The sequence below is a fragment of the Lepidochelys kempii genome, chromosome 10, assembly GCF_965140265.1.
Source record: "Lepidochelys kempii isolate rLepKem1 chromosome 10, rLepKem1.hap2, whole genome shotgun sequence".
Taxonomy (NCBI): Eukaryota; Metazoa; Chordata; order Testudines; family Cheloniidae; genus Lepidochelys; species Lepidochelys kempii.
Genome location: NC_133265.1, coordinates 10,296,441 through 10,314,812, shown reverse-complemented (window position 1 = coordinate 10,314,812; position 18,372 = coordinate 10,296,441). Strand labels below are relative to the sequence as shown.

The following is an 18,372-nucleotide window of genomic DNA, read 5'->3' as shown; positions in this document are numbered from 1 at the left end:
CCCAAAGATAGTGAAAATGCCAATCTAGACAGGTAATGTTACCTTTAATAGCTCATGACAAAATATATAATGTAATCTCTAGGCATACAAAGATCCTCAGCACAAGTTCTTTAATATACACACAGTCAGCTATTTACAACCTTACTCGAGGTTTTTGTTATCACATTTATCTGAATTACTTGACTAAGTGGCTTACAAGATAGAAAGTAAATAGATTTAATAATTTTATTAAGATGATGTTAAAATAAAAAAAATGGTACAGAGATTAAGCATAGAAATTTCTGGTTGTCAGGGAATAAGGTACAGATTATCAAGGGGTGCAAAATTCGGTTTAGGATCAGATGGCATAAGGAATACATAATCTGCAATATCCCCGATCGGGGGTAAAAGGTGAGCATGTCAAAGTACAGACATTGACGTAGGAGGGTGTGTTCTTCATATAATGGCTACGTTCAGGTGTGGAGTATTATGAGTGGATACAATGAATAGGATGGATTTACCCTTATTTGGTGAGATACCTACCTCTTATCTTGAGGATCTCTTTCTATCAGTTTGACCTTACTAAGTGGTTGATCTTGCAACCCATACAATAAGTAGGGCTCATATCACAGAGTGCCTAGCACATAGCAGTGCCTACAGTGTCAATAACAATGCCTAAATAGTGCAACTTTCATTGCAGTCATCTTGTTCATTGTCATATGGCTCTTCCTTGGTCTCTCCCACATTCAGAATTTTGCCCTGCTTTATTGATTAAATGGCAACATTGTGTGGTTAAAAGAAAAGGAGTACTTGTGGCACCTTAGAGACTAACCAATTTATTTGAGCATGAGCTTTCGTGAGCTACAGCTCACTTCATCGGATGCTCAAATAAATTGGTTAGTCTCTAAGGTGCCACAAGTACTCCTTTTCTTTTTGCGAATACAGACTAACACGGCTGTTACTCTGAAACCTGTGATTGTGTGGTTAATGATCAGATTAATAACCCTGCCCTAAAGTGATCCACTTAACCAAAATACTAGGTAGGAGTCGTATTATTTGTAATACATTTTACAGTAGGAACAGAAGCTTTGATCAAGTTAAATGAAGAACCAAATTCAGTAAATTAAATGGAAGATGCTGTATGTGGGTTATTTCAGGGGTCCAGACTGAATATTTTTTCAAGGCTGAAGTGAACAACTTATTCAGAGTACACAACAGAGAGTCCTTTCACAAACATTTGATGAATTCTGTTCTCTGTACAGGTTACATGCTTTTGTTCCATTAACATATGACCCAAGAGGGATTTGGTTTCCAGGATAATCTCACCACATCCCAGTAAATTCAACAGCCCAACAGTTTATACACACTTCTTCAAATATCAGTACAACTCACAAAACTCTTGGCATTCACCCACCCCTGCCCCCAGTAGCTCTAGTGATTTCTGTTTCCAGCAAAAAAGTTCCCACTGCCTCTTGGATGATACAGTAATTCCCTCTCCAGATGGAGGAATCTCACTAGAAAGGAGTCAGAGAAGCAGAGCTGTGCCTCAGTAGAATTTTTCCTTCATATACATTCTCTAAATCGTAGATGGTATAAAAGCTATTTACAGTCACTGTCCAGGTTTACATTTCTGACAGTCACAATTTTTATGTAGATATTCAGTAAATGCCTTAGGAATGAACGGAAGCTCTTCTTCTGCATTTGTGGCAGAGACCCAATGATGTAAAGCTTCTGCTGGTACTCTGGCGAGCTGCTGTGAACTCTGTTGGGTCTTACTCCTCTGGGTGTGAGGTATAAGCTCTGGGGACTAACTTCAGAACAATAGGTTTCTCTGGTATCAGGAATCCCCGGGAATTCAGCTTGAGCGGGATCTGCAACATTAGCAGAGAAAAGAACATTTGTAGCCCAGCAAATAAAATATACACAGATTATCAAAGAGATAATATGCCTTTGTTTTCTCTTCTTTGCCCAAAATCCAGTCCAGGTTCACTCAAAACCTGCCCCACCGTTACTATAAGTTTTACAAACTTGGACATACTTTTGGTTTTCTATCAAAGCCCCAGTCCAGGAGAGTTTACTCCTTGCTTGGGGTTTTGTTATGGAAGTTTCATCCATCCCCAATGGGCCCAGACTAATGTACTGGAATGAAGGCATCACTAATGCTGATTAACCACTTTCCTCTCCTTTCTGTCCTGTAATGTTTCCTTGGTTGCTATTTTTTCCCTTAGAATAGGGAAATAGAATAACTCCTATGATATATTTTAGAATACTGTATACTTCACACAGGCATGCAATATACAATCTTCTGTGTATTACACTTCTATGCTCTAACATCTGTGTTGCACATTTATTTTTCATTTGTCACCATCTACCACCTGTTTACCCAAATAAAGTATTTAAAACTGTTTTTAATTCACTCTTGCCAGGGAATAATCATCTGGTTTTCACATCTGAGTTTTCAAATTTAATCTGGGTTTCTCACCTGGGTTTCTTTGCAGGGTCTGAAGGTGAAATTCTGCAGCAGACTGGCAATAGCAACTTTCATGGAGAGGAGAGCAAACCTCATTCCAATGCAGTTCCTGGGACCAGCTCCAAAGGGCAGGTATGTGTATGGATCCAGAACCTCTTTGTTCTCTTTACTGAACCTGATTCCAGTCACAAGTGTAAGAAAGAAATTAGGGAAGCAAAGAAAAAGAAGGCCAAGTATCTCTCTCTCTCTCTCTCTCTAAATGAACCTCTGATTGTGTGTTAGAGAATCTTTGCTTTTTTATAACTAGCACATCTTTGGTTATCCCAGCAGCCTAATAGTTACACAGACCCTCAGCTGTTTGGGGTGGGGTGAGCCGGAGGATCTGAGTTCAAAGCCCAGATTATGTTCTTTGCACCCAGGCTAGCAGCATCGTGAGTTCCACTCTTTCAAAATGACCACTATTTCTTTCCCATTGTTTCCTGAGAGAGTGAAGCCAGCAGACATCTTTGTTAAGAGCAGCCTGTTGTTTCAGTCCTATTGGGAACAATGGGAGATAGGTGGCCATTTTGAAAATGACATCTAACTGTGGGCAAGTATGACCTCAGTCCCACTGAGACCAGTGGGAGATGGTATCAGTTTGAAAGAGGGCAGTTCTACGTGGAATTCTCTACAGCCAACCCCTTCTGAAGGAAAAACTTTCAGTGATGAATACTAATGGGAAAAATTACCTTTAATCCTAATGGTTTTCAAATGTAGTTTCTAGAAAAGATTTCAGTGAGTTCTGACTATATGGGAAATTTTGAAGTGTCAGTATTATTCTGTTGTTGAGATGGGAGAAAGAAATAGACTGACAATGGGTGCTAAATTTCTCAAAAGGACCAATTTTTTAAATTAATTTTAACTCCTAAATTAATCAACCAATGTACTTGCACAATCTCAGATAGCTCACTCTGTACTCAGAGAGGAAGTGCTGTACTTCTGAGGAGAATATGCTGTATTCTTCATGTGTAACAGAGTTGTTAAATCCCTGCTGTAAGTGCAAAATTCAACTCAGCCTTAACTATGGACTCATGAGTGGTGGGTCTTCACAATGGTGAATCCTCTCCAGCTTCTGTATTTGCAAACAGGTGTTAAGATTAAACACAACAAGAATTTCTTTGTAAGAGACTGATATTTAGGAATGAAGTAATACCGGTAAAAGAGATAATTATATTGCTCATTCCCTATTGATATAGATTCTGTACCTTTCCGGTCTGAACTCCTCTGGTTCTGGCCAGTATTCTGGGATACGATGCAGAACCGAGGGTGGGATCATAACCACAGTGTCTTTTGGAATGGTCAGTCCATTTATCTCTACGTCTTTCTTGCAGACCCTTTCAAGTCGTCCTCCAAGAGGAAACAGCCTAAGGACTTCATTCACTGCCATGTCGAGATACTCCATCTGCATCAGGGCATTGTAGGTAAGAAGAGCCTTCAGAGGAATGGGAAAAAGATTGTCAGGTATGTGGGAGTCTAGATCAGATTTCCATGTGATCAGTGTGGAAACCATCATGTCCTCCCCTCTCATCTGTTACAGTGCACATTCTATATTCAATCCTGAACTGAACTTTCAGTGTGAACCTAAGAATTCACCTTAATTTTCCTTTCCTAAATAATGTAAGTTACTGAAAATCTCTGACCATTTTTGCAAACAAAGTTTGTACTTAAAATCAGCAATTCTCCAAGCCTCCTGGTATGGCCAATGCATTTTTGAAAAGTGGCATTTCTTGAAACATGTAGAAGTCCAGTGTAAGAGATCACGAACACCATAATATGAGTACCCATGAATAATGGTATGAATTTCCTGAGTTGTTCCAAGAATACTCCATGTCTCCCATCTAGCATCTCCTTTCCATGAGCGTAACTATCTACTCCTGATCGCTCCTTGTTTCCCTTTGCTACTGCTTCATAAACAATTCATTGTTGTTTAGCAAGTTAAAGTAACTTGAGGTAATTTGCCCCTTGCGGAGTGTGTGAATTCTGATGAGAGAGATAAATAGGTAGCAAAAAGGGTAGTATGGGGAAAATATATAGACAAGCAGATATAAGAAAAACAAGATGTGTGTGTGTGTGTCTCTGTGTCTGTATATATCGGTATAATATACATATATGACTCAGTAAGGATTTATTTTATTGTCCCATGGGCAGAGTTACTGGTGTGGGTTTGAGATTGGGGATTTAAAAATTGTACTAAAGACTGATTCGCAATCTCTGGTATTGCCAGGCTACTGTTATCCGTGTTCACCATCTCCTCAGCCTCCCTTCCCATCATATATCATCTGGAGATTTTGAGAAATGCACAACAGCTATTATGCGTGTAATAGTTATGGTGCGGAGTTTGCAAGATTGCAGTGGTATATTCTACACATGGTACTTTATGTAACACACCTGAAATGAACATATGCCATTTTGGAAGCAAGTTATTGGCTCTCCTTTTAGTGAAAGCAGAACTTTCTTAAAGTGTGCCCATCAAGAGCTTCCACAGGATAGCAGCGTCAATATTTATTAAATGGTAGTTTTTTAGCAATGTATTTAACGTCTTTAAAGAACAGTCTCCTTAACTGGACTTAACTAGAGGGAAGAAACTAGCTTTAAAGAGGCTCTGTGGAATCACTGAGCAGCCAACATTCTCTTACCTTGTTTGGTAAAACTGAGTCTAGCTCATCCTGCAGCTTCTGCTGCACATCAGGGTGGGTGGCCAGCTTGTAAGCCAGGTAGCAAAGGGAGTTGCTGGTGGGCTCATATCCAGCAACAATGAAAATAAGCGCTTGTGCCAAAATCTCAGTATCAGTCAGGCCTGTGAGAAGAGAGGAAAACAGGTAGAAAAGTTGAGGCCCAAACATTACAGCACATAGGCTGCGCTCTTTGCACATTGTGTATTTTATAAAAGTATAGATGGCCAACGATTTATTATTATTAAGGCTAAAAAATTTTCATGGAGGTCGCGGAATCTGTGACTTCCAGCGACCTCCGTAAACTCAGCCCTGTCGGCCGGGAGCTGCAGGGTCCCCCGACCGCCCGCTGCAGCAGGAAGGACCCACAGCTCCCCGTGGCTGCAGGCGGTGGGGAGGGGGCCCAGAAGCTCCGAGCGACTGCAGGGGTACCCCGGAGCTCTTAGCCACCGTGGGCACTGGGGATCCTTCAAAGCTCCTGGCCACTGCAGGTGGCAGGGTTACTCTGGAGCTCTGAACAGGGGGACCCTGGAGCTCGGAGCGCCCCCGCAACTGCCCAATCTTTGCAGGCCGCGTGGGGACCCCGCAGCTGGGCTCCCCATTTGGTCAGGGATATTTTTAGTAAAAGTCAGGGGACCGGTCAATGGCAATAAAGAAAAATTAATGGAAGCCCGTGACCGGTCCCTGACTTTTACTAAAAATATCCCTGACAAAATCTTAGCCTTAATAATAATAATCACTAATTATTATTATTATTATTGTTGTTACTGTTATTATCCCATAGGCATGGCTCATGGGTCTGGTGGGAAAATTAAACAGGGACTAATGATTGCTTTGTAACCTCTGGTATTGTTGATTGGTGTATGCAGAACACACAAAGCAAAACATGGGTTCCTGCCAAGTTTGCTGTGGTTCATTTTCAGCTTATCTAACCCAAGCCATAAATGTCACAGGACACCTGCTATCTCCCAGTGCTGAGAAGAATTAAGGATATTTCTAACCAAGCTAAAAGAAAAGGAGTACTTGTGGCACCTTAGAGACTAACCAATTTATTTGAGCATCAGCTTTCGTGAGCTACAGCTCACTTCATCGGATGCATACTTTGGAAAGTGTAGAAGATCTTTTTATATACACACAAAGCATGAAAAAATACCTTCTCCCACTCCACTCTCCTGCTGGTAATAGCTTATCTAAAGTGATCACTCTCCTTACAATGTGTATGATAATCAAGTTGGGCCATTTCCAGCACAAATCCAGGTTTTCTCACCCCGCCCCACCCCCCACCCCACCCCCCCACACACACACACAAACCCACTCTCCTGCTGGTAAAAGCTTACCTAAAGTGACCACTCTCCTTACAATGTGTATGATAATCAAGGTGGGCCATTTCCAGCACAAATCCAGGGTTTAACAAGAACGTCTGGGGATGGGGGGGTAGGAAAAAACAAGGGGAAATAGGTTACCTTGCATAATGACTTAGCCACTCCCAGTCTCTCTTCAAGCCTAAGTTAATTGTATCCAATTTGCAAATGAATTCCAATTCAACAGTTTCTCGCTGGAGTCTGGATTTGAAGTTTTTTTGTTGTAATATAGCAACTTTCATGTCTGTAATCGCGTGACCAGAGAGATTGAAGTGTTCTCCGACTGGTTTATGAATGTTATAATTCTTGACATCTGATTTGTGTCCATTTATTCTTTTACATAGAGACTGTCCAGTTTGACCAATGTACATGGCAGAGGGGCATTGCTGGCACATGATGGCATATATCACATTGGTGGATGTGCAGGTGAACGATCCTCTGATTGTGTGGCTGATGTTATTAGGCCCTGTGATGGTGTCCTCTGAATAGATATGTGGGCACAGTTGGCAACGGGCTTTGTTGCAAGGATAGGTTCCTGGGTTAGTGATTCTGTTGTGTGGTATGTGGTTGCTGGTGAGTATTTGCTTCAGGTTGGGGGGCTGTCTGTAGGCAAGGACTGGCCTGTCTCCCAAGATTTGTGAGAGTGTTGGGTCATCCTTCAGGATAGGTTGTAGATCCTTAATAATGCGTTGGAGGGGTTTTAGTTGGGGGCTGAAGGTGATGGATAGTGGCGTTCTGTTATTTTCTTTGTTAGGCCTGTCCTGTAGTAGGTGACTTCTGGGAACTCTTCTGGCTCTATCAATCTGTTTCTTCACTTCCGCACGTGGGTATTGTAGTTGTAAGAATGCTTGATAGAGATCTTGTAGATGTTTGTCTCTGTCTGAGGGGTTGGAGCAAATGCGGTTGTATCGCAGAGCTTGGCTGTAGACAATGGATCATTTGTGCTGCAAATGGCCCAACTTGGTTATCATACACATTGTAAGGAGAGTGATCAATTTAGATAAGCTATTACCAGCAGGAGAGTGGGGTGGCGGGAGGTATTTTTTCATGCTTTGTGTGTATAAAAAGATCTTCTACACTTTCCACAGTATGCATCCGATGAAGTGAGCTTTAGCTCACGAAAGCTTATGCTCAAATAAATTGGTTAGTCTCTAAGGTGCCACAAGTCCTCCTTTTCTTTTTGCGAATACAGATTAACACGGCTGTTACTCTGAAACCTTCTAACCAAGCTGGCATTGAAGCAGTTGTATTTAAAAGAATTGTGAATAGTGATGCAATGCAAACGAACAGCTGGGGAGCAGAGCTGGCTTTTGCCTCTTACCATATTGGCAGGTACCAACTCGATATTTTTCACTGGCCAAGGCTAACAATTATACGGCAGGAGTTGGCCTGGAATGCATGTCTTCTATTCTACTTGTGGAAAGAGTGTTACATAAAAGGGATGAACACTTGTCCCCATCTAACTCTGTGCTGGACAAAAATGTATGTATAGTCCAGGTGAATCAACGAGTCCTCTCCCCAGCTGCAGACGGCGGGATGAACCATTTATTTCCTCTCCAGTAGGACACCTGTTCCTATTCCCCTCACTCCAGCAGCCCCCAAAGGCACTCACGAGTACGACTATTTTTATGGTGTTACCTTTATATGTGTGAGTCACCCCATTGCTTTCATAGCTAGTGTTAGAGTTCTGGGATTCCATCATCAGCTGCAGGAAATCCACTCGGCCCTGGGAAAAGAAGTAACTGCTCAATGGAGAGCTGGTTTGGTGAGAGATCCCCTAGGGAAGGCTCACAAAGATGGGTCTCAAAACATAAAGGTTGTATTTTAAAGTCCCCAGGAGTGGCCAGAGAGGACCCAGCAGAATGTAAATGCCTTTCTTGTTACAGTGGGTCAAAACATGAAACTCTTACGCTTCTGGGAGGGTTCCATCTGCCCAGTCCCAGAGAGATGTCAGCCAAGACAGCAGACTTGGTCTCTTGCTGTCGCAAGGAATGACGACTGCAGAGCTAAACTACTTTTGTCCACATTGCAAAGCACCCTCATTAATGTAGCTGTGCAATTTTAGGGGAAAGTAATAACTACATCTCAGTAAGTGACTTTTTCAAGTAGCTCCCTTAAAACAGGATTACTCTGGGGGAGGTGAAGTCCAGCAGGGAGATAAATCTGATTCTGTCATTTTTGGAGAGTGAAGACGGCCTCTTTTGGGGACTGTGCTCCTGAATACCACAATATCAGTGACACTGCACTGAGTATTGATGCACAGCTCTACTGCTTGCTCAGTGGAGTCTCTCCCTCTGTCTGCTCCAGCTCTCCAAGTCTACTCCTACGGGTAGTTTTCTGTAAATCGTAATCTTTGCACACCCAAACTGCAATCCAGTTTGCATGGGTTTTACCCTGATATAGCCCTGAGATTTCACACACTATTGTGGTCCTTTGCTGGACTCTAACTCAAGCAAGTAAGTGTTTTCCTCTTGGGCTAATTGAATAGAGAATGTTCTCTGGCATCATGACTGGGAGAGTCTGCTAACCCCTTTGGCCTCTTTTTCACGGTCCTCCTTCATTCTGGCGATTGACTTTGTGAAGAATTCTGTGGCATCTTTGGGGAATAACTTCACATCCATCTTCTTAAGAAGGGGAATGAGGAACGGGCATACAACTAGAAGGGAGACAAAAATAACTGTGATTGAAGCAAGGTCCAGGGAATAGAAGTCCATTTCACCTAAGATATCTATGGTAAAATATTAATTAGAACAACTGAAATGTTTATTAGAAAGATGAGGCTGCATTTAAATGATGGCTTTGTTTGATCATTTCTCCTGTGTACTGGGGAGCTCACTGAGGGCCTGTCTGCCACCATGTTCCTCGTGGGGCAGGTGGGCTCCAAGCTTCTCTTCTCAGGTTTCTGCACAAATGATATAATTTAGCCCTAAATGTAAATGAAAGCAGAAGGAACATTCCACTATTTCACACCACGTCTGACTGGAGGTGCTGTCACTGAGACTGGGGAGTCACATTCCGAGTGCAGGACATTCCTCCAGTTTGTACTACCAATGCTACAGCGATATGGACCAGAATGAAAATAAACTAAAAGTTTTGAAATTCTTCCAGTCATTTCAGACTGACCTCAACGTTCTGATATTCACTAACGTCTCATGTCCCAGCAAACATCTCCAAACCTTCCCCACAGCATTGTGATCCTTCCCACAACCTATAGACCAAATTCTGATCTTACTAGCACTTGCATAACTCCAGATGATTCTCATCCGTGGGATTGTATGGGTATAAGTTAGAGCAGAATTTGTCTAAGGTGACCCTTGAGACTTTTATCCTTGGCAGTAAAGTTGCCTAGTCATTGGCTTATAGGCTCAGGTATAGCTACTTGTATTGTATAACCGATAGACCACTTGTCTGATTCTGATGCTGAAGTCACGGTTCCAAACGAAACACTTAAATGGAATTTTTAGTGAGCAAGAGACAATTTACTTATCAAAATGAAGAGTGGGTGAAACAAGTCAAACTTCACTAGCTTCTTGATTTCCTTGACAAAAGGATCTTTGGGGTTGTTCATGGAGTCAATGTTCACACCAAAGGAAGTGCTAGTGACAACATCCATGCTATAGGCTCCAAAGATGCTGAGAAAAGACAGAAAACAGAACACAGATAGGGGAGTTAATGTTTGAAATAGGTAATTACAACTTTTCCCTCCTATATTGCATCTCCTTAAAGAACAGAAAACTCTCATGAGACTTTTCTTTATGCTGTTGTAAAGAGGGGGCAAGGTACTCAACACAAGTAGAACATCTAAAGACAAAGGAATAGAGTTTCATGAAGTTTTACCTACAGCGCTCAGAATCTAGAATCTGGTAGCCTTGCTCTGGATATTACACAATGTAATGTATTGGCCTATGTGTGTGTCCTCTGGTGGAATCAGACCTATTCAAGGGCCTGTGAATGTCTTGTCAAGTGGCTGTGGCCTGTTAAGAGGCTAGGAGCCCTAGTTCTGCTGACAGCTGATATTAAATCTGTGTGCTCCAGTGGTAGAATAAATGAGCTGTGAAAAATAAATAAAAATCAAATAATAATATATTATTTATTATTTATTTATTATTTGTATTCCGGTAGTGCCCAAACATGCTGGGTCAACGCAGGCAAAAAAACACAGTCTCTGCCCCAAAGAGTTCACCATCTAAGAACTTTCATGGAAGCGCACCTTTACAAAGATGTTTTGCCTGACCTCCAAGTCTTGGCTTTGGTCCTCCTATATTAAATAGCAGACCTCAGAGATAGTAAAGGTCTGTTAGACCATCCTCTCAAACTCCTTGCCAGTGCAGGGTTGTTCCCTATGCTACATTTTATAGTGTTTTTTCCACTCTAGTTTAAAATGTGCCAAACTTTGGGGCGTCCACCAGTTCCCTTGAGAGAATGTTCCACAGGTTTCACCCCAGGGAGATTTTCTTGAGATTTAACCTCTATTTTCCCTTTTAAATTTCATTTTAGCCCTTCAGATAGTCCTGTTCATCACTTCAGAAGTCTGGTTTATTCAAAGAACAACCTGCATTGTCAGTAATGAATGAACCAAAGAGTTGCTAACAAGATTTGCTGTTCCTGTTCCTGGAAGAGTTACTCACTCCTTAACTTCCACGGGCTCATCCTTTTCTGCTTTCTTCTGAACATTTCTCACCAAAACCTCCCCGTATTGCTTCATAATGGGAAACATCTGAAATACACATTACAGGACATGACTTAAACATACCAAATGTTACTTCTTCGTTAAGCCTAGCTTCTGAGAAGCAGAGGGGAGGTTCATTAGTACTTACAGACTTGATCCGTTTCTACTGTCAGGGGCTTTTTGTTTTAATCCTTCCTTTTTCCTTTGTTTCTTTCTTTTTCTTTTTTTTACATTAGAAGGCACAAATGAAATAGGCCAGTTTAATCATTTGAATCGGACTGAAGAGACCAGACCATTATAACTATCTCAGCCTGAATGCCACCTGTGCACTGACCCGAGGGTTAGTGTGTGCCTGGTCCTCTGGGTTTTACCTCCTTTAGCTTCCCACTGGTGAAGGTTGGAGAGAGCACTGTACGAATTCTCTTCCATTTCTCATCCTGAGCCATGGAGACAGCCGACTCCAGCACTCCCACTAGACCTAAGTTCTGGGGTGACAAAGGCAAGTTTATAGCTGTCAAGAAGCTATTGGGTTTCTCTACTAAACATAAGAGTGCACAAAGCAATCCTTTTCCCGCCCCATGTACACACACACATACACTTCCCCACACTGGTTACACTTAGGCAGATACACCCACAAGAAGACACCAACTCTACACGCACTGGGGGAGACCTCTACAAATGTACACACACTAACTCAGACTGGTGCTCATGCACTTGCGTGCACACACACACTATCAAATTCAGCTCTCGTTTATACTGGTGTAACTGAGAGCTGACTTTGTCCTAAGAACTTTTTTTTTTATTTAATAAATAAAAGTAAACAACCTAAGCAGCTTTTAAGTGCAGTCAAATAGTTTTCTCTGAGAGCCAGGGGATCCAGTTCCAGGTGAGGTCCCCCTGCTCCCTTGTTCCTTTAGGGATATGCAGTGGCCACTTAGATTAATGCCAGCTGTGCATTCGTTTTGAATGCATCTCCAGAAGAAATCTTGTGTATCTCTACAGAGTTTAACTACAGTATTTGATGTTCTTATGGCTTTATTGCATCTTTCTGATGAATATTAATGATTACAAGCCTACCCGCCGGTTGGTAAAGGTGGTGAAGCACTCTTTCACCAGCACGGTTTTAATTATTGTAGGATCTGTGACAGCCAGCACAGGTTGCCTGCCTTCATAAAACCTATGGGGGAAAAGAAATAAAAATCCATGATTAACTTCTATCAGTGAAAGTCAAGAGTTAAACAAAAGCTCCTTCCTCCCTGGTTTCAGAGTAGCAGCCATGTTAGTCTGTATTCGCAAAAAGAAAAGGAGTACTTGTGGCCCTTTAGAGACTAACCAATTTATTTGAGCATAAGCTTTCATGAGCTACAGCTCACTTCATCGGATGCATTCAGTGGAAAAACTGGTGTTTCTCTGATAGCTACAAGTCCTAGTCTTTATTAGCTTCTAAAGCAAAGTGCACTGACTAGAAATACAGATATACAGAATCATAGAAATTAGAGATGGAAAAGACCTTCAGGTCATCATATATTCCTGCCTTTTCCAGCCACTGCAGGAATGTTTCCTCTGAGAGACTATGCCTGTCTGAAAAATCTCTCTCACACACACATAAATATCCCCAAAAGACAGCCTACCTGTATCTTTTCTGAAAGAGACCCCGCATCACATTTTAGTCACTTCAGAAAAAGTAAGTTAAATGGAGTTTTAGGTGCAGTGCTACACCCGTTCCCAGTTCCCCCATTATGCTTACAGTACTACAGTTGTGTTTTAAATCAGTTTTCTGTTTCTTGTAGTTGCATTAAAGACCAACACAAAGAATAGGAGGAACTGACTATCCAGGGGAAATGGTGAAAATGGCTATATACAAAGTGCTGTCAAACGCACATAGTTAACAAACTGAAGCTACAGAGAGAAATACTGTTTTTTCTCGACTTTCTTTCATTTATAGTCATCTGGGTGCTACTGGTATCACTAGTAAGTAAAAGATTTCAGGCCAAGGTGTCATTTTTAAATGGGTGATGCTCATTTAATTTCATCCCTTTCCTCCTAGTTGTACTTTTGTCTGCCGCCCTAAACTCCTCTCCCTCTTTGGTGCTTATGCCCTTCAAATGCATGTAGACAGCTCTCTACAGTTCCTCATTTTCCCAAGTAAAACATTTCTTCCTTTCAATTTTTCTCAAATCAATCCGTCCCCTCTCACTGGTCCTAGAATAGGATTTTTCCTGTAAAAGATTTTTACTGGAAAATCTTTTCCAAAACCAAACGATCAATAGTACCAATTTTTCTGTGATTCAAGCCCCTCATGTGGTGTCATGCATAACTTTAATTGTAACAAAAGGTTTATCATAAGCAAATAATGTTCAGCAGGATGTCACAGTAACATCACACAATGTGGAAAGAGAAAAGGAGTACTTGTGGCACCTTAGAGACTAACCAATTTATTTGAGCATGAGCTTTCGTGAGCTTTTTTTTTTTTTACAAACATTCAAGAAAGGGTCCAATCCTGTAGAAGGACAAACACCTTCTAAAATCAATGAGAGGTACTGAACATAGAGTTACTGAATCCTAAAGGCAGTAGGTACCTTCACTTTCACTTTTTGCACTGTATATTTCCAGACTCTTATACTCTTGTTATGATGTTAGCAGTAAATTTGTTCCATCCTTTTGATTCACGTACTTAAAACTTTTCAGCAGGTTGCACTGAAATACACCTGTAGATTGGCTTGAATTCTTGTTTTAAATCATGGTTTTAAGACCAGATTTTTCAAGATTTATTATCCTATAACGGACGTAAGGTAAATGTGGATTTATATGGGTTTTTGAATGGATGGGAAAATGTTATAAGGGCCAGTTGGATAGATTGCAGAAGATACCAGATCATGTAGCCCAAGTAATAACCACAGTGGCAAATGTAGGGAATATCCAGTGCAGAATAAGAGCAGCGGTAACACAAACATATCACGCTTCAGCAGGTCAGGGTTAGAGACAGAAACAGAGTTGGTAGAACAGAGATCTGTGTACACTAACAGCATATCTGTGTCGTATCTGGAATACATATACCTTCCTTTACAATTTGCAATCCAGGAGAACTGGACTTCTAAGTTACAAATTTCCTTTTATGTCAATAGTAGTTTTGCCATTAACTTCAGTGGGAGCAGAAGCTGGCAGTCTGCATCTGATATGGAACAGCTTTCATGTGAGAGTTCAGATTAACATGTACATAGCATGTCTGTGGCTTAGACCCTGCAGTCAGATCCATGTGGATGGATGCTTGTATCTGGGTGCTGCTCCATTAACCTTTTTGGGATTCCACATGGAGAACAGGGTCCAGTTACAGGATTCAGGCCTTTGAGATCTCCTCTTCCAGTGGATTTTTTTCACCCTCCAATTTGGATTCTGACTATAGGATAATGTGAGGAGAATACCAAACAGTATTGGTTGGTCAACATACTCACCCCCAGATTTTCCCGTATGTCTCATAGCATGTACTGTCAAACTCCAAGAAACCCTGCAGAGAGAGAATGTTAAAATGGAATTCGAAAAGAAGCAGGGTTTCCAGGGGAGGGGCTGGGAATGGGGCTGTCGTGGGACTAAACATCTAGAGGAAGCAGCCAGACCAAGCACTCCTATGCGCAGCTCCTGAGACTTGTGTGACCCCTAATGTCTTTGTGAGGGATAGAATCCTTCAAGAACATAGTTGGATCTATTTATTCTAGGGGCGTATCATGCTTGAGGTTAAGGAGTCTCTAAGTAAACTGTTTGCAAGGAATTCAATAAATAGTGACAGCAAACCAGCCACCTACATGTGTTCACCTGTTTTAGGCAATCACCCCGGGGCTCACCATACCCTTCACACTATAATCTGCATTACAGAAATGTTATCCTGCATTGGGTCCTATACACCCTGTGCATTAGGGCAGAGCTTAGCACACAGGAGAACTCATCAATGCAGTGTACAAATCTAGCTATTGTATGATGAAGGACATATATTTCTGGAGCCAGGAGATGCCTTCAAACACTCACTTTACGATACTCCAAGGCAGTTCCAAAGAAAGGCAATGGCTTTGGCCCAGGGATACCCAATTTCTTGAAAAAACCAAATGGCCAGATCCCATATCTGTAAAAATAACAGAAGAATCTGAAGGCTTTAGAACAATAATTGCAGTGATGTTGGGTCTGAAAGATCTCAAAGCCTATCCAGGGGAAGTGAAGCTCTTGCATTAGCTCAGGACTGAAGAAACCACTTTGTAAGCTAGAAAGTGTGGTCCAAAAATTTGTGCTTTGTAAAGCTATTTAATAAGCATGCCTGTATCTACAGGGAATACTTGCTCACCACTGTACTACAGCGATCTCTGGGGTTTAGCATTGCCTAGTGGGCTTAGCATGGGGCCTGTAAGAAAGGAAATGTGGGACTTTTTTTCAGGGTATGTCACTGGCTTGCTGTGACCCTAGCACAAGTCACTGGCTCCATTTCCCAATCTTTAAAATTGGGATGATGACCCTTGCCTCCCTCCCAGGGCTGTTGGGCTCAATTCACCATTTGTAAAATGCTGTGAGATCCTCAGACAGATGGTGCTACAGAAGTGACGGGTATTAGTAGGACCCTTTAGTAGGACAGTAGGACAGAAATGTAGCCAGGAGAATAACACACTTGTTGTAACCATTCCATTTTCAAACAATGAAAACAAACAGAAGGGCCTTCATCTTAGTTTGTTTGAGATCCAGGCTATCCCAAACCCCGTGTAAGGGATGGAAAATAGCATATTGAACTGGCTTACATAACTTTATTGCACAGGAAATAAAGCAATGTACTGAACAGCACCACTGCCCTAGACAGACTCAAAAGAGTCAATTGTGAATCATAAGCCTGATGTGAATAGTCAGTGGATGTTCTATTTCAACTCAAATAGTGGGGGCATGTATTTTTGGAGCAGTTCTATCCCTGTTGCCACAATGAAATTCCAAGTAGCTACTGAATGCAACATGACAACCAAGAAGTCTTGCGTGGCCACAGAGTTGCTGCAATATGAAAATGTGGGCCTGTGAAGGTGAACAGCTTCTCCCAAACTGAAGATCAGAGTGTACCCCCGGAAGGGTCCTTGAATGGCTCCTCAATGCAATGTATCTGTGCTCCTTTTCCTGCATCACTGGAAGTAGTTGCGAGGAACAGTCTTAATATAAAGATTCCCTCAGCAACTCCTTAGCAACTTCAAGCTTGCAGTAAGTCACCTGCGAGCCATTAATAGCAGAACAGCATTGGCAGGTGAGAAAACCAGGGTCCACTTCCACTCCCGCCCCCAGTTGTGGTGCTAGCTCCCAGCCCCGCGCCTGACCCTGTCCCCAGCCTCGGCACGGCTCCGCTCCCGGCCCCACCCCAGCCTCGGCCCTTGGCCCTGGCTCCATTCTCGGCCCGGGGCCAAGGCTGAGGGTGGGAGTAGGAGTGGAGCTGTTGACAGCCCCGGACGTGAGCCTGACTGCCAGCCCCCACTGCGGCCCAGCTGCAGCTCTGCTCCCACACCCAGCCTCAGCCCCTGGCCCCATCTCTGGCACTGGCCCCAGACCCACCCCCAGCTGCAGACCCCAACCTTGGCCCTCTTACCCCTGGCCACATCCCTTCCCCCCACCCTCCTCCGGAGCTGCAGCACTGCTCCTGGCTCTGGGGAGGGTGCAGACAGGGCATAACTCTCAAAAGTTACGGCGCCACTGCATTAGAGGTTTTTAAGAGCAGATTAGACAAACACCTGTCAGGAATGGTCTAGTTATTACTTAGTCCTGTCTTGAGTGCAGGGGACTGAACTAGATGACCTCTTGAGGTCCCTTCCAGCCCTACGCTTATATGATTCTGTGAAAAGACCAGTAACATTTAAATTAACAGTGGCTCTCCTTCAAGAATTTGAAAAGAGCACAAGTAGAAAAGGAAAGTGTAGAATTATACTTACAGTATCAGGAGAAATAGCAGTGCAATCAGGAGAGCCCAGGTCTCAATGGAAAAGCTAGGGAGAAGGTTCATTTTAGCTCTGTACCTCTCAGTTTCTTGTTCTCTGTCTAACTTCTCAGTTGTTGTTTTTTTCCCTCTCTCTGCTCTGATCAGTCTTGGGACTAGGGAAAAAACAGTGTCGCAACATTTTATCTGTTTGTCTCTAATCACGTGGCTCAGAGACCAAATGAAACTTGAGCTGGTCCTTTATGTAATCAAAAGGGTGGAGTGAATGCCAAAGATAGTGAAAATGCCAATCTAGACAGGTAATGTTACCTTTAATAGCTCATGACAAAAGATATAATGTAATCTCTAGGAATATAAAGATCCTCAGCACAAGTTCTTTAATATACACACAGTCAGCTATTCCAGTTTTCTCTTGATAAAGTTCCTCCTGTGTAATATTTAGTTTTAATGAGGAACCACCCAATGGGCTCCTAAACAGAAATAAATAATGTCAAAGTGACAATAAAAAGACAACATACCTACATAGAGAGTGTGATGGGTTCTCCCCGCGGCTGTCACCTGGAACAGGGGTACCACTGAGCCCTCTGACCCACCAGTCTGGGCTCCTTTTCACACTGTACTGCTGTGACAAGCTGCAAAGCCCTCCAGCCTGCACTTTCACGAGCATTCACACAGGTAGGGACACACCCAGCTGCAGTTACACACAGGCTCTCTAACCACCAGCTTCCCAGCCTAGGACCCCAGAGCAGTACCGTCCTGCCCTGGTCAAATCTGGCCAGTATGTGGGTTTAATACCCAGTCCGCCTCTCCCGCAATGTGAAGAGAACAATGCACACTTGTGGTAACCAAGCAGAGATTTTCCCCAAGCACTCCAGTCAAAGCTCACTGGTTTAGATTAAATCAAAAACAAGATTATTAACTACAAAAGATTGATTATAAGTGATAGCAAACAGATCAAAGCAGATTACCTAGCAAATAAACAAAAAATGCAAACTAAGCTTAATATACTAAATAGATTGGATATGAATTATCAGATTCTCACCCTGAGAAATGATACAAGCAGGCTGCAGATTCTTAAGGGGAAAGCTGCACTTGCTTTACAGCTTGGAATTTACAACCTAAGGCGAGGTTTTTGTTATCAAATTTATTTGAATCACTTGACTAAGTGGCTTACAAGATAGAAAGAAAATAGATTTAATAATTTTATTAAGATGATGTTAAAATAAAAAAAAATGGTACAG

At 42.3% G+C, this 18,372-nt stretch overlaps 1 protein-coding gene across 1 annotated transcript; it reads right to left on the bottom strand.

The window, feature by feature from the left end:
- Positions 1–25: 25 nt before the first annotated feature.
- On the bottom strand, positions 26–17,302 carry LOC140918166 (cytochrome P450 3A9-like). Its single transcript, XM_073361948.1, has 13 exons — positions 17,127–17,302; positions 15,211–15,304; positions 14,643–14,695; positions 12,268–12,367; positions 11,562–11,675; positions 11,150–11,238; positions 10,005–10,153; positions 9,050–9,177; positions 8,160–8,247; positions 5,125–5,285; positions 3,694–3,920; positions 2,462–2,624; positions 26–1,850 (listed from the first exon to the last, which is right to left on the bottom strand). The coding sequence occupies exons 1-13, from the start codon at positions 17,195–17,197 to the stop codon at positions 1,752–1,754; spliced, it is 1,536 nt and encodes a 511-aa protein (XP_073218049.1). The 5' UTR covers positions 17,198–17,302; the 3' UTR covers positions 26–1,751.
- Positions 17,303–18,372: the final 1,070 nt, after the last annotated feature.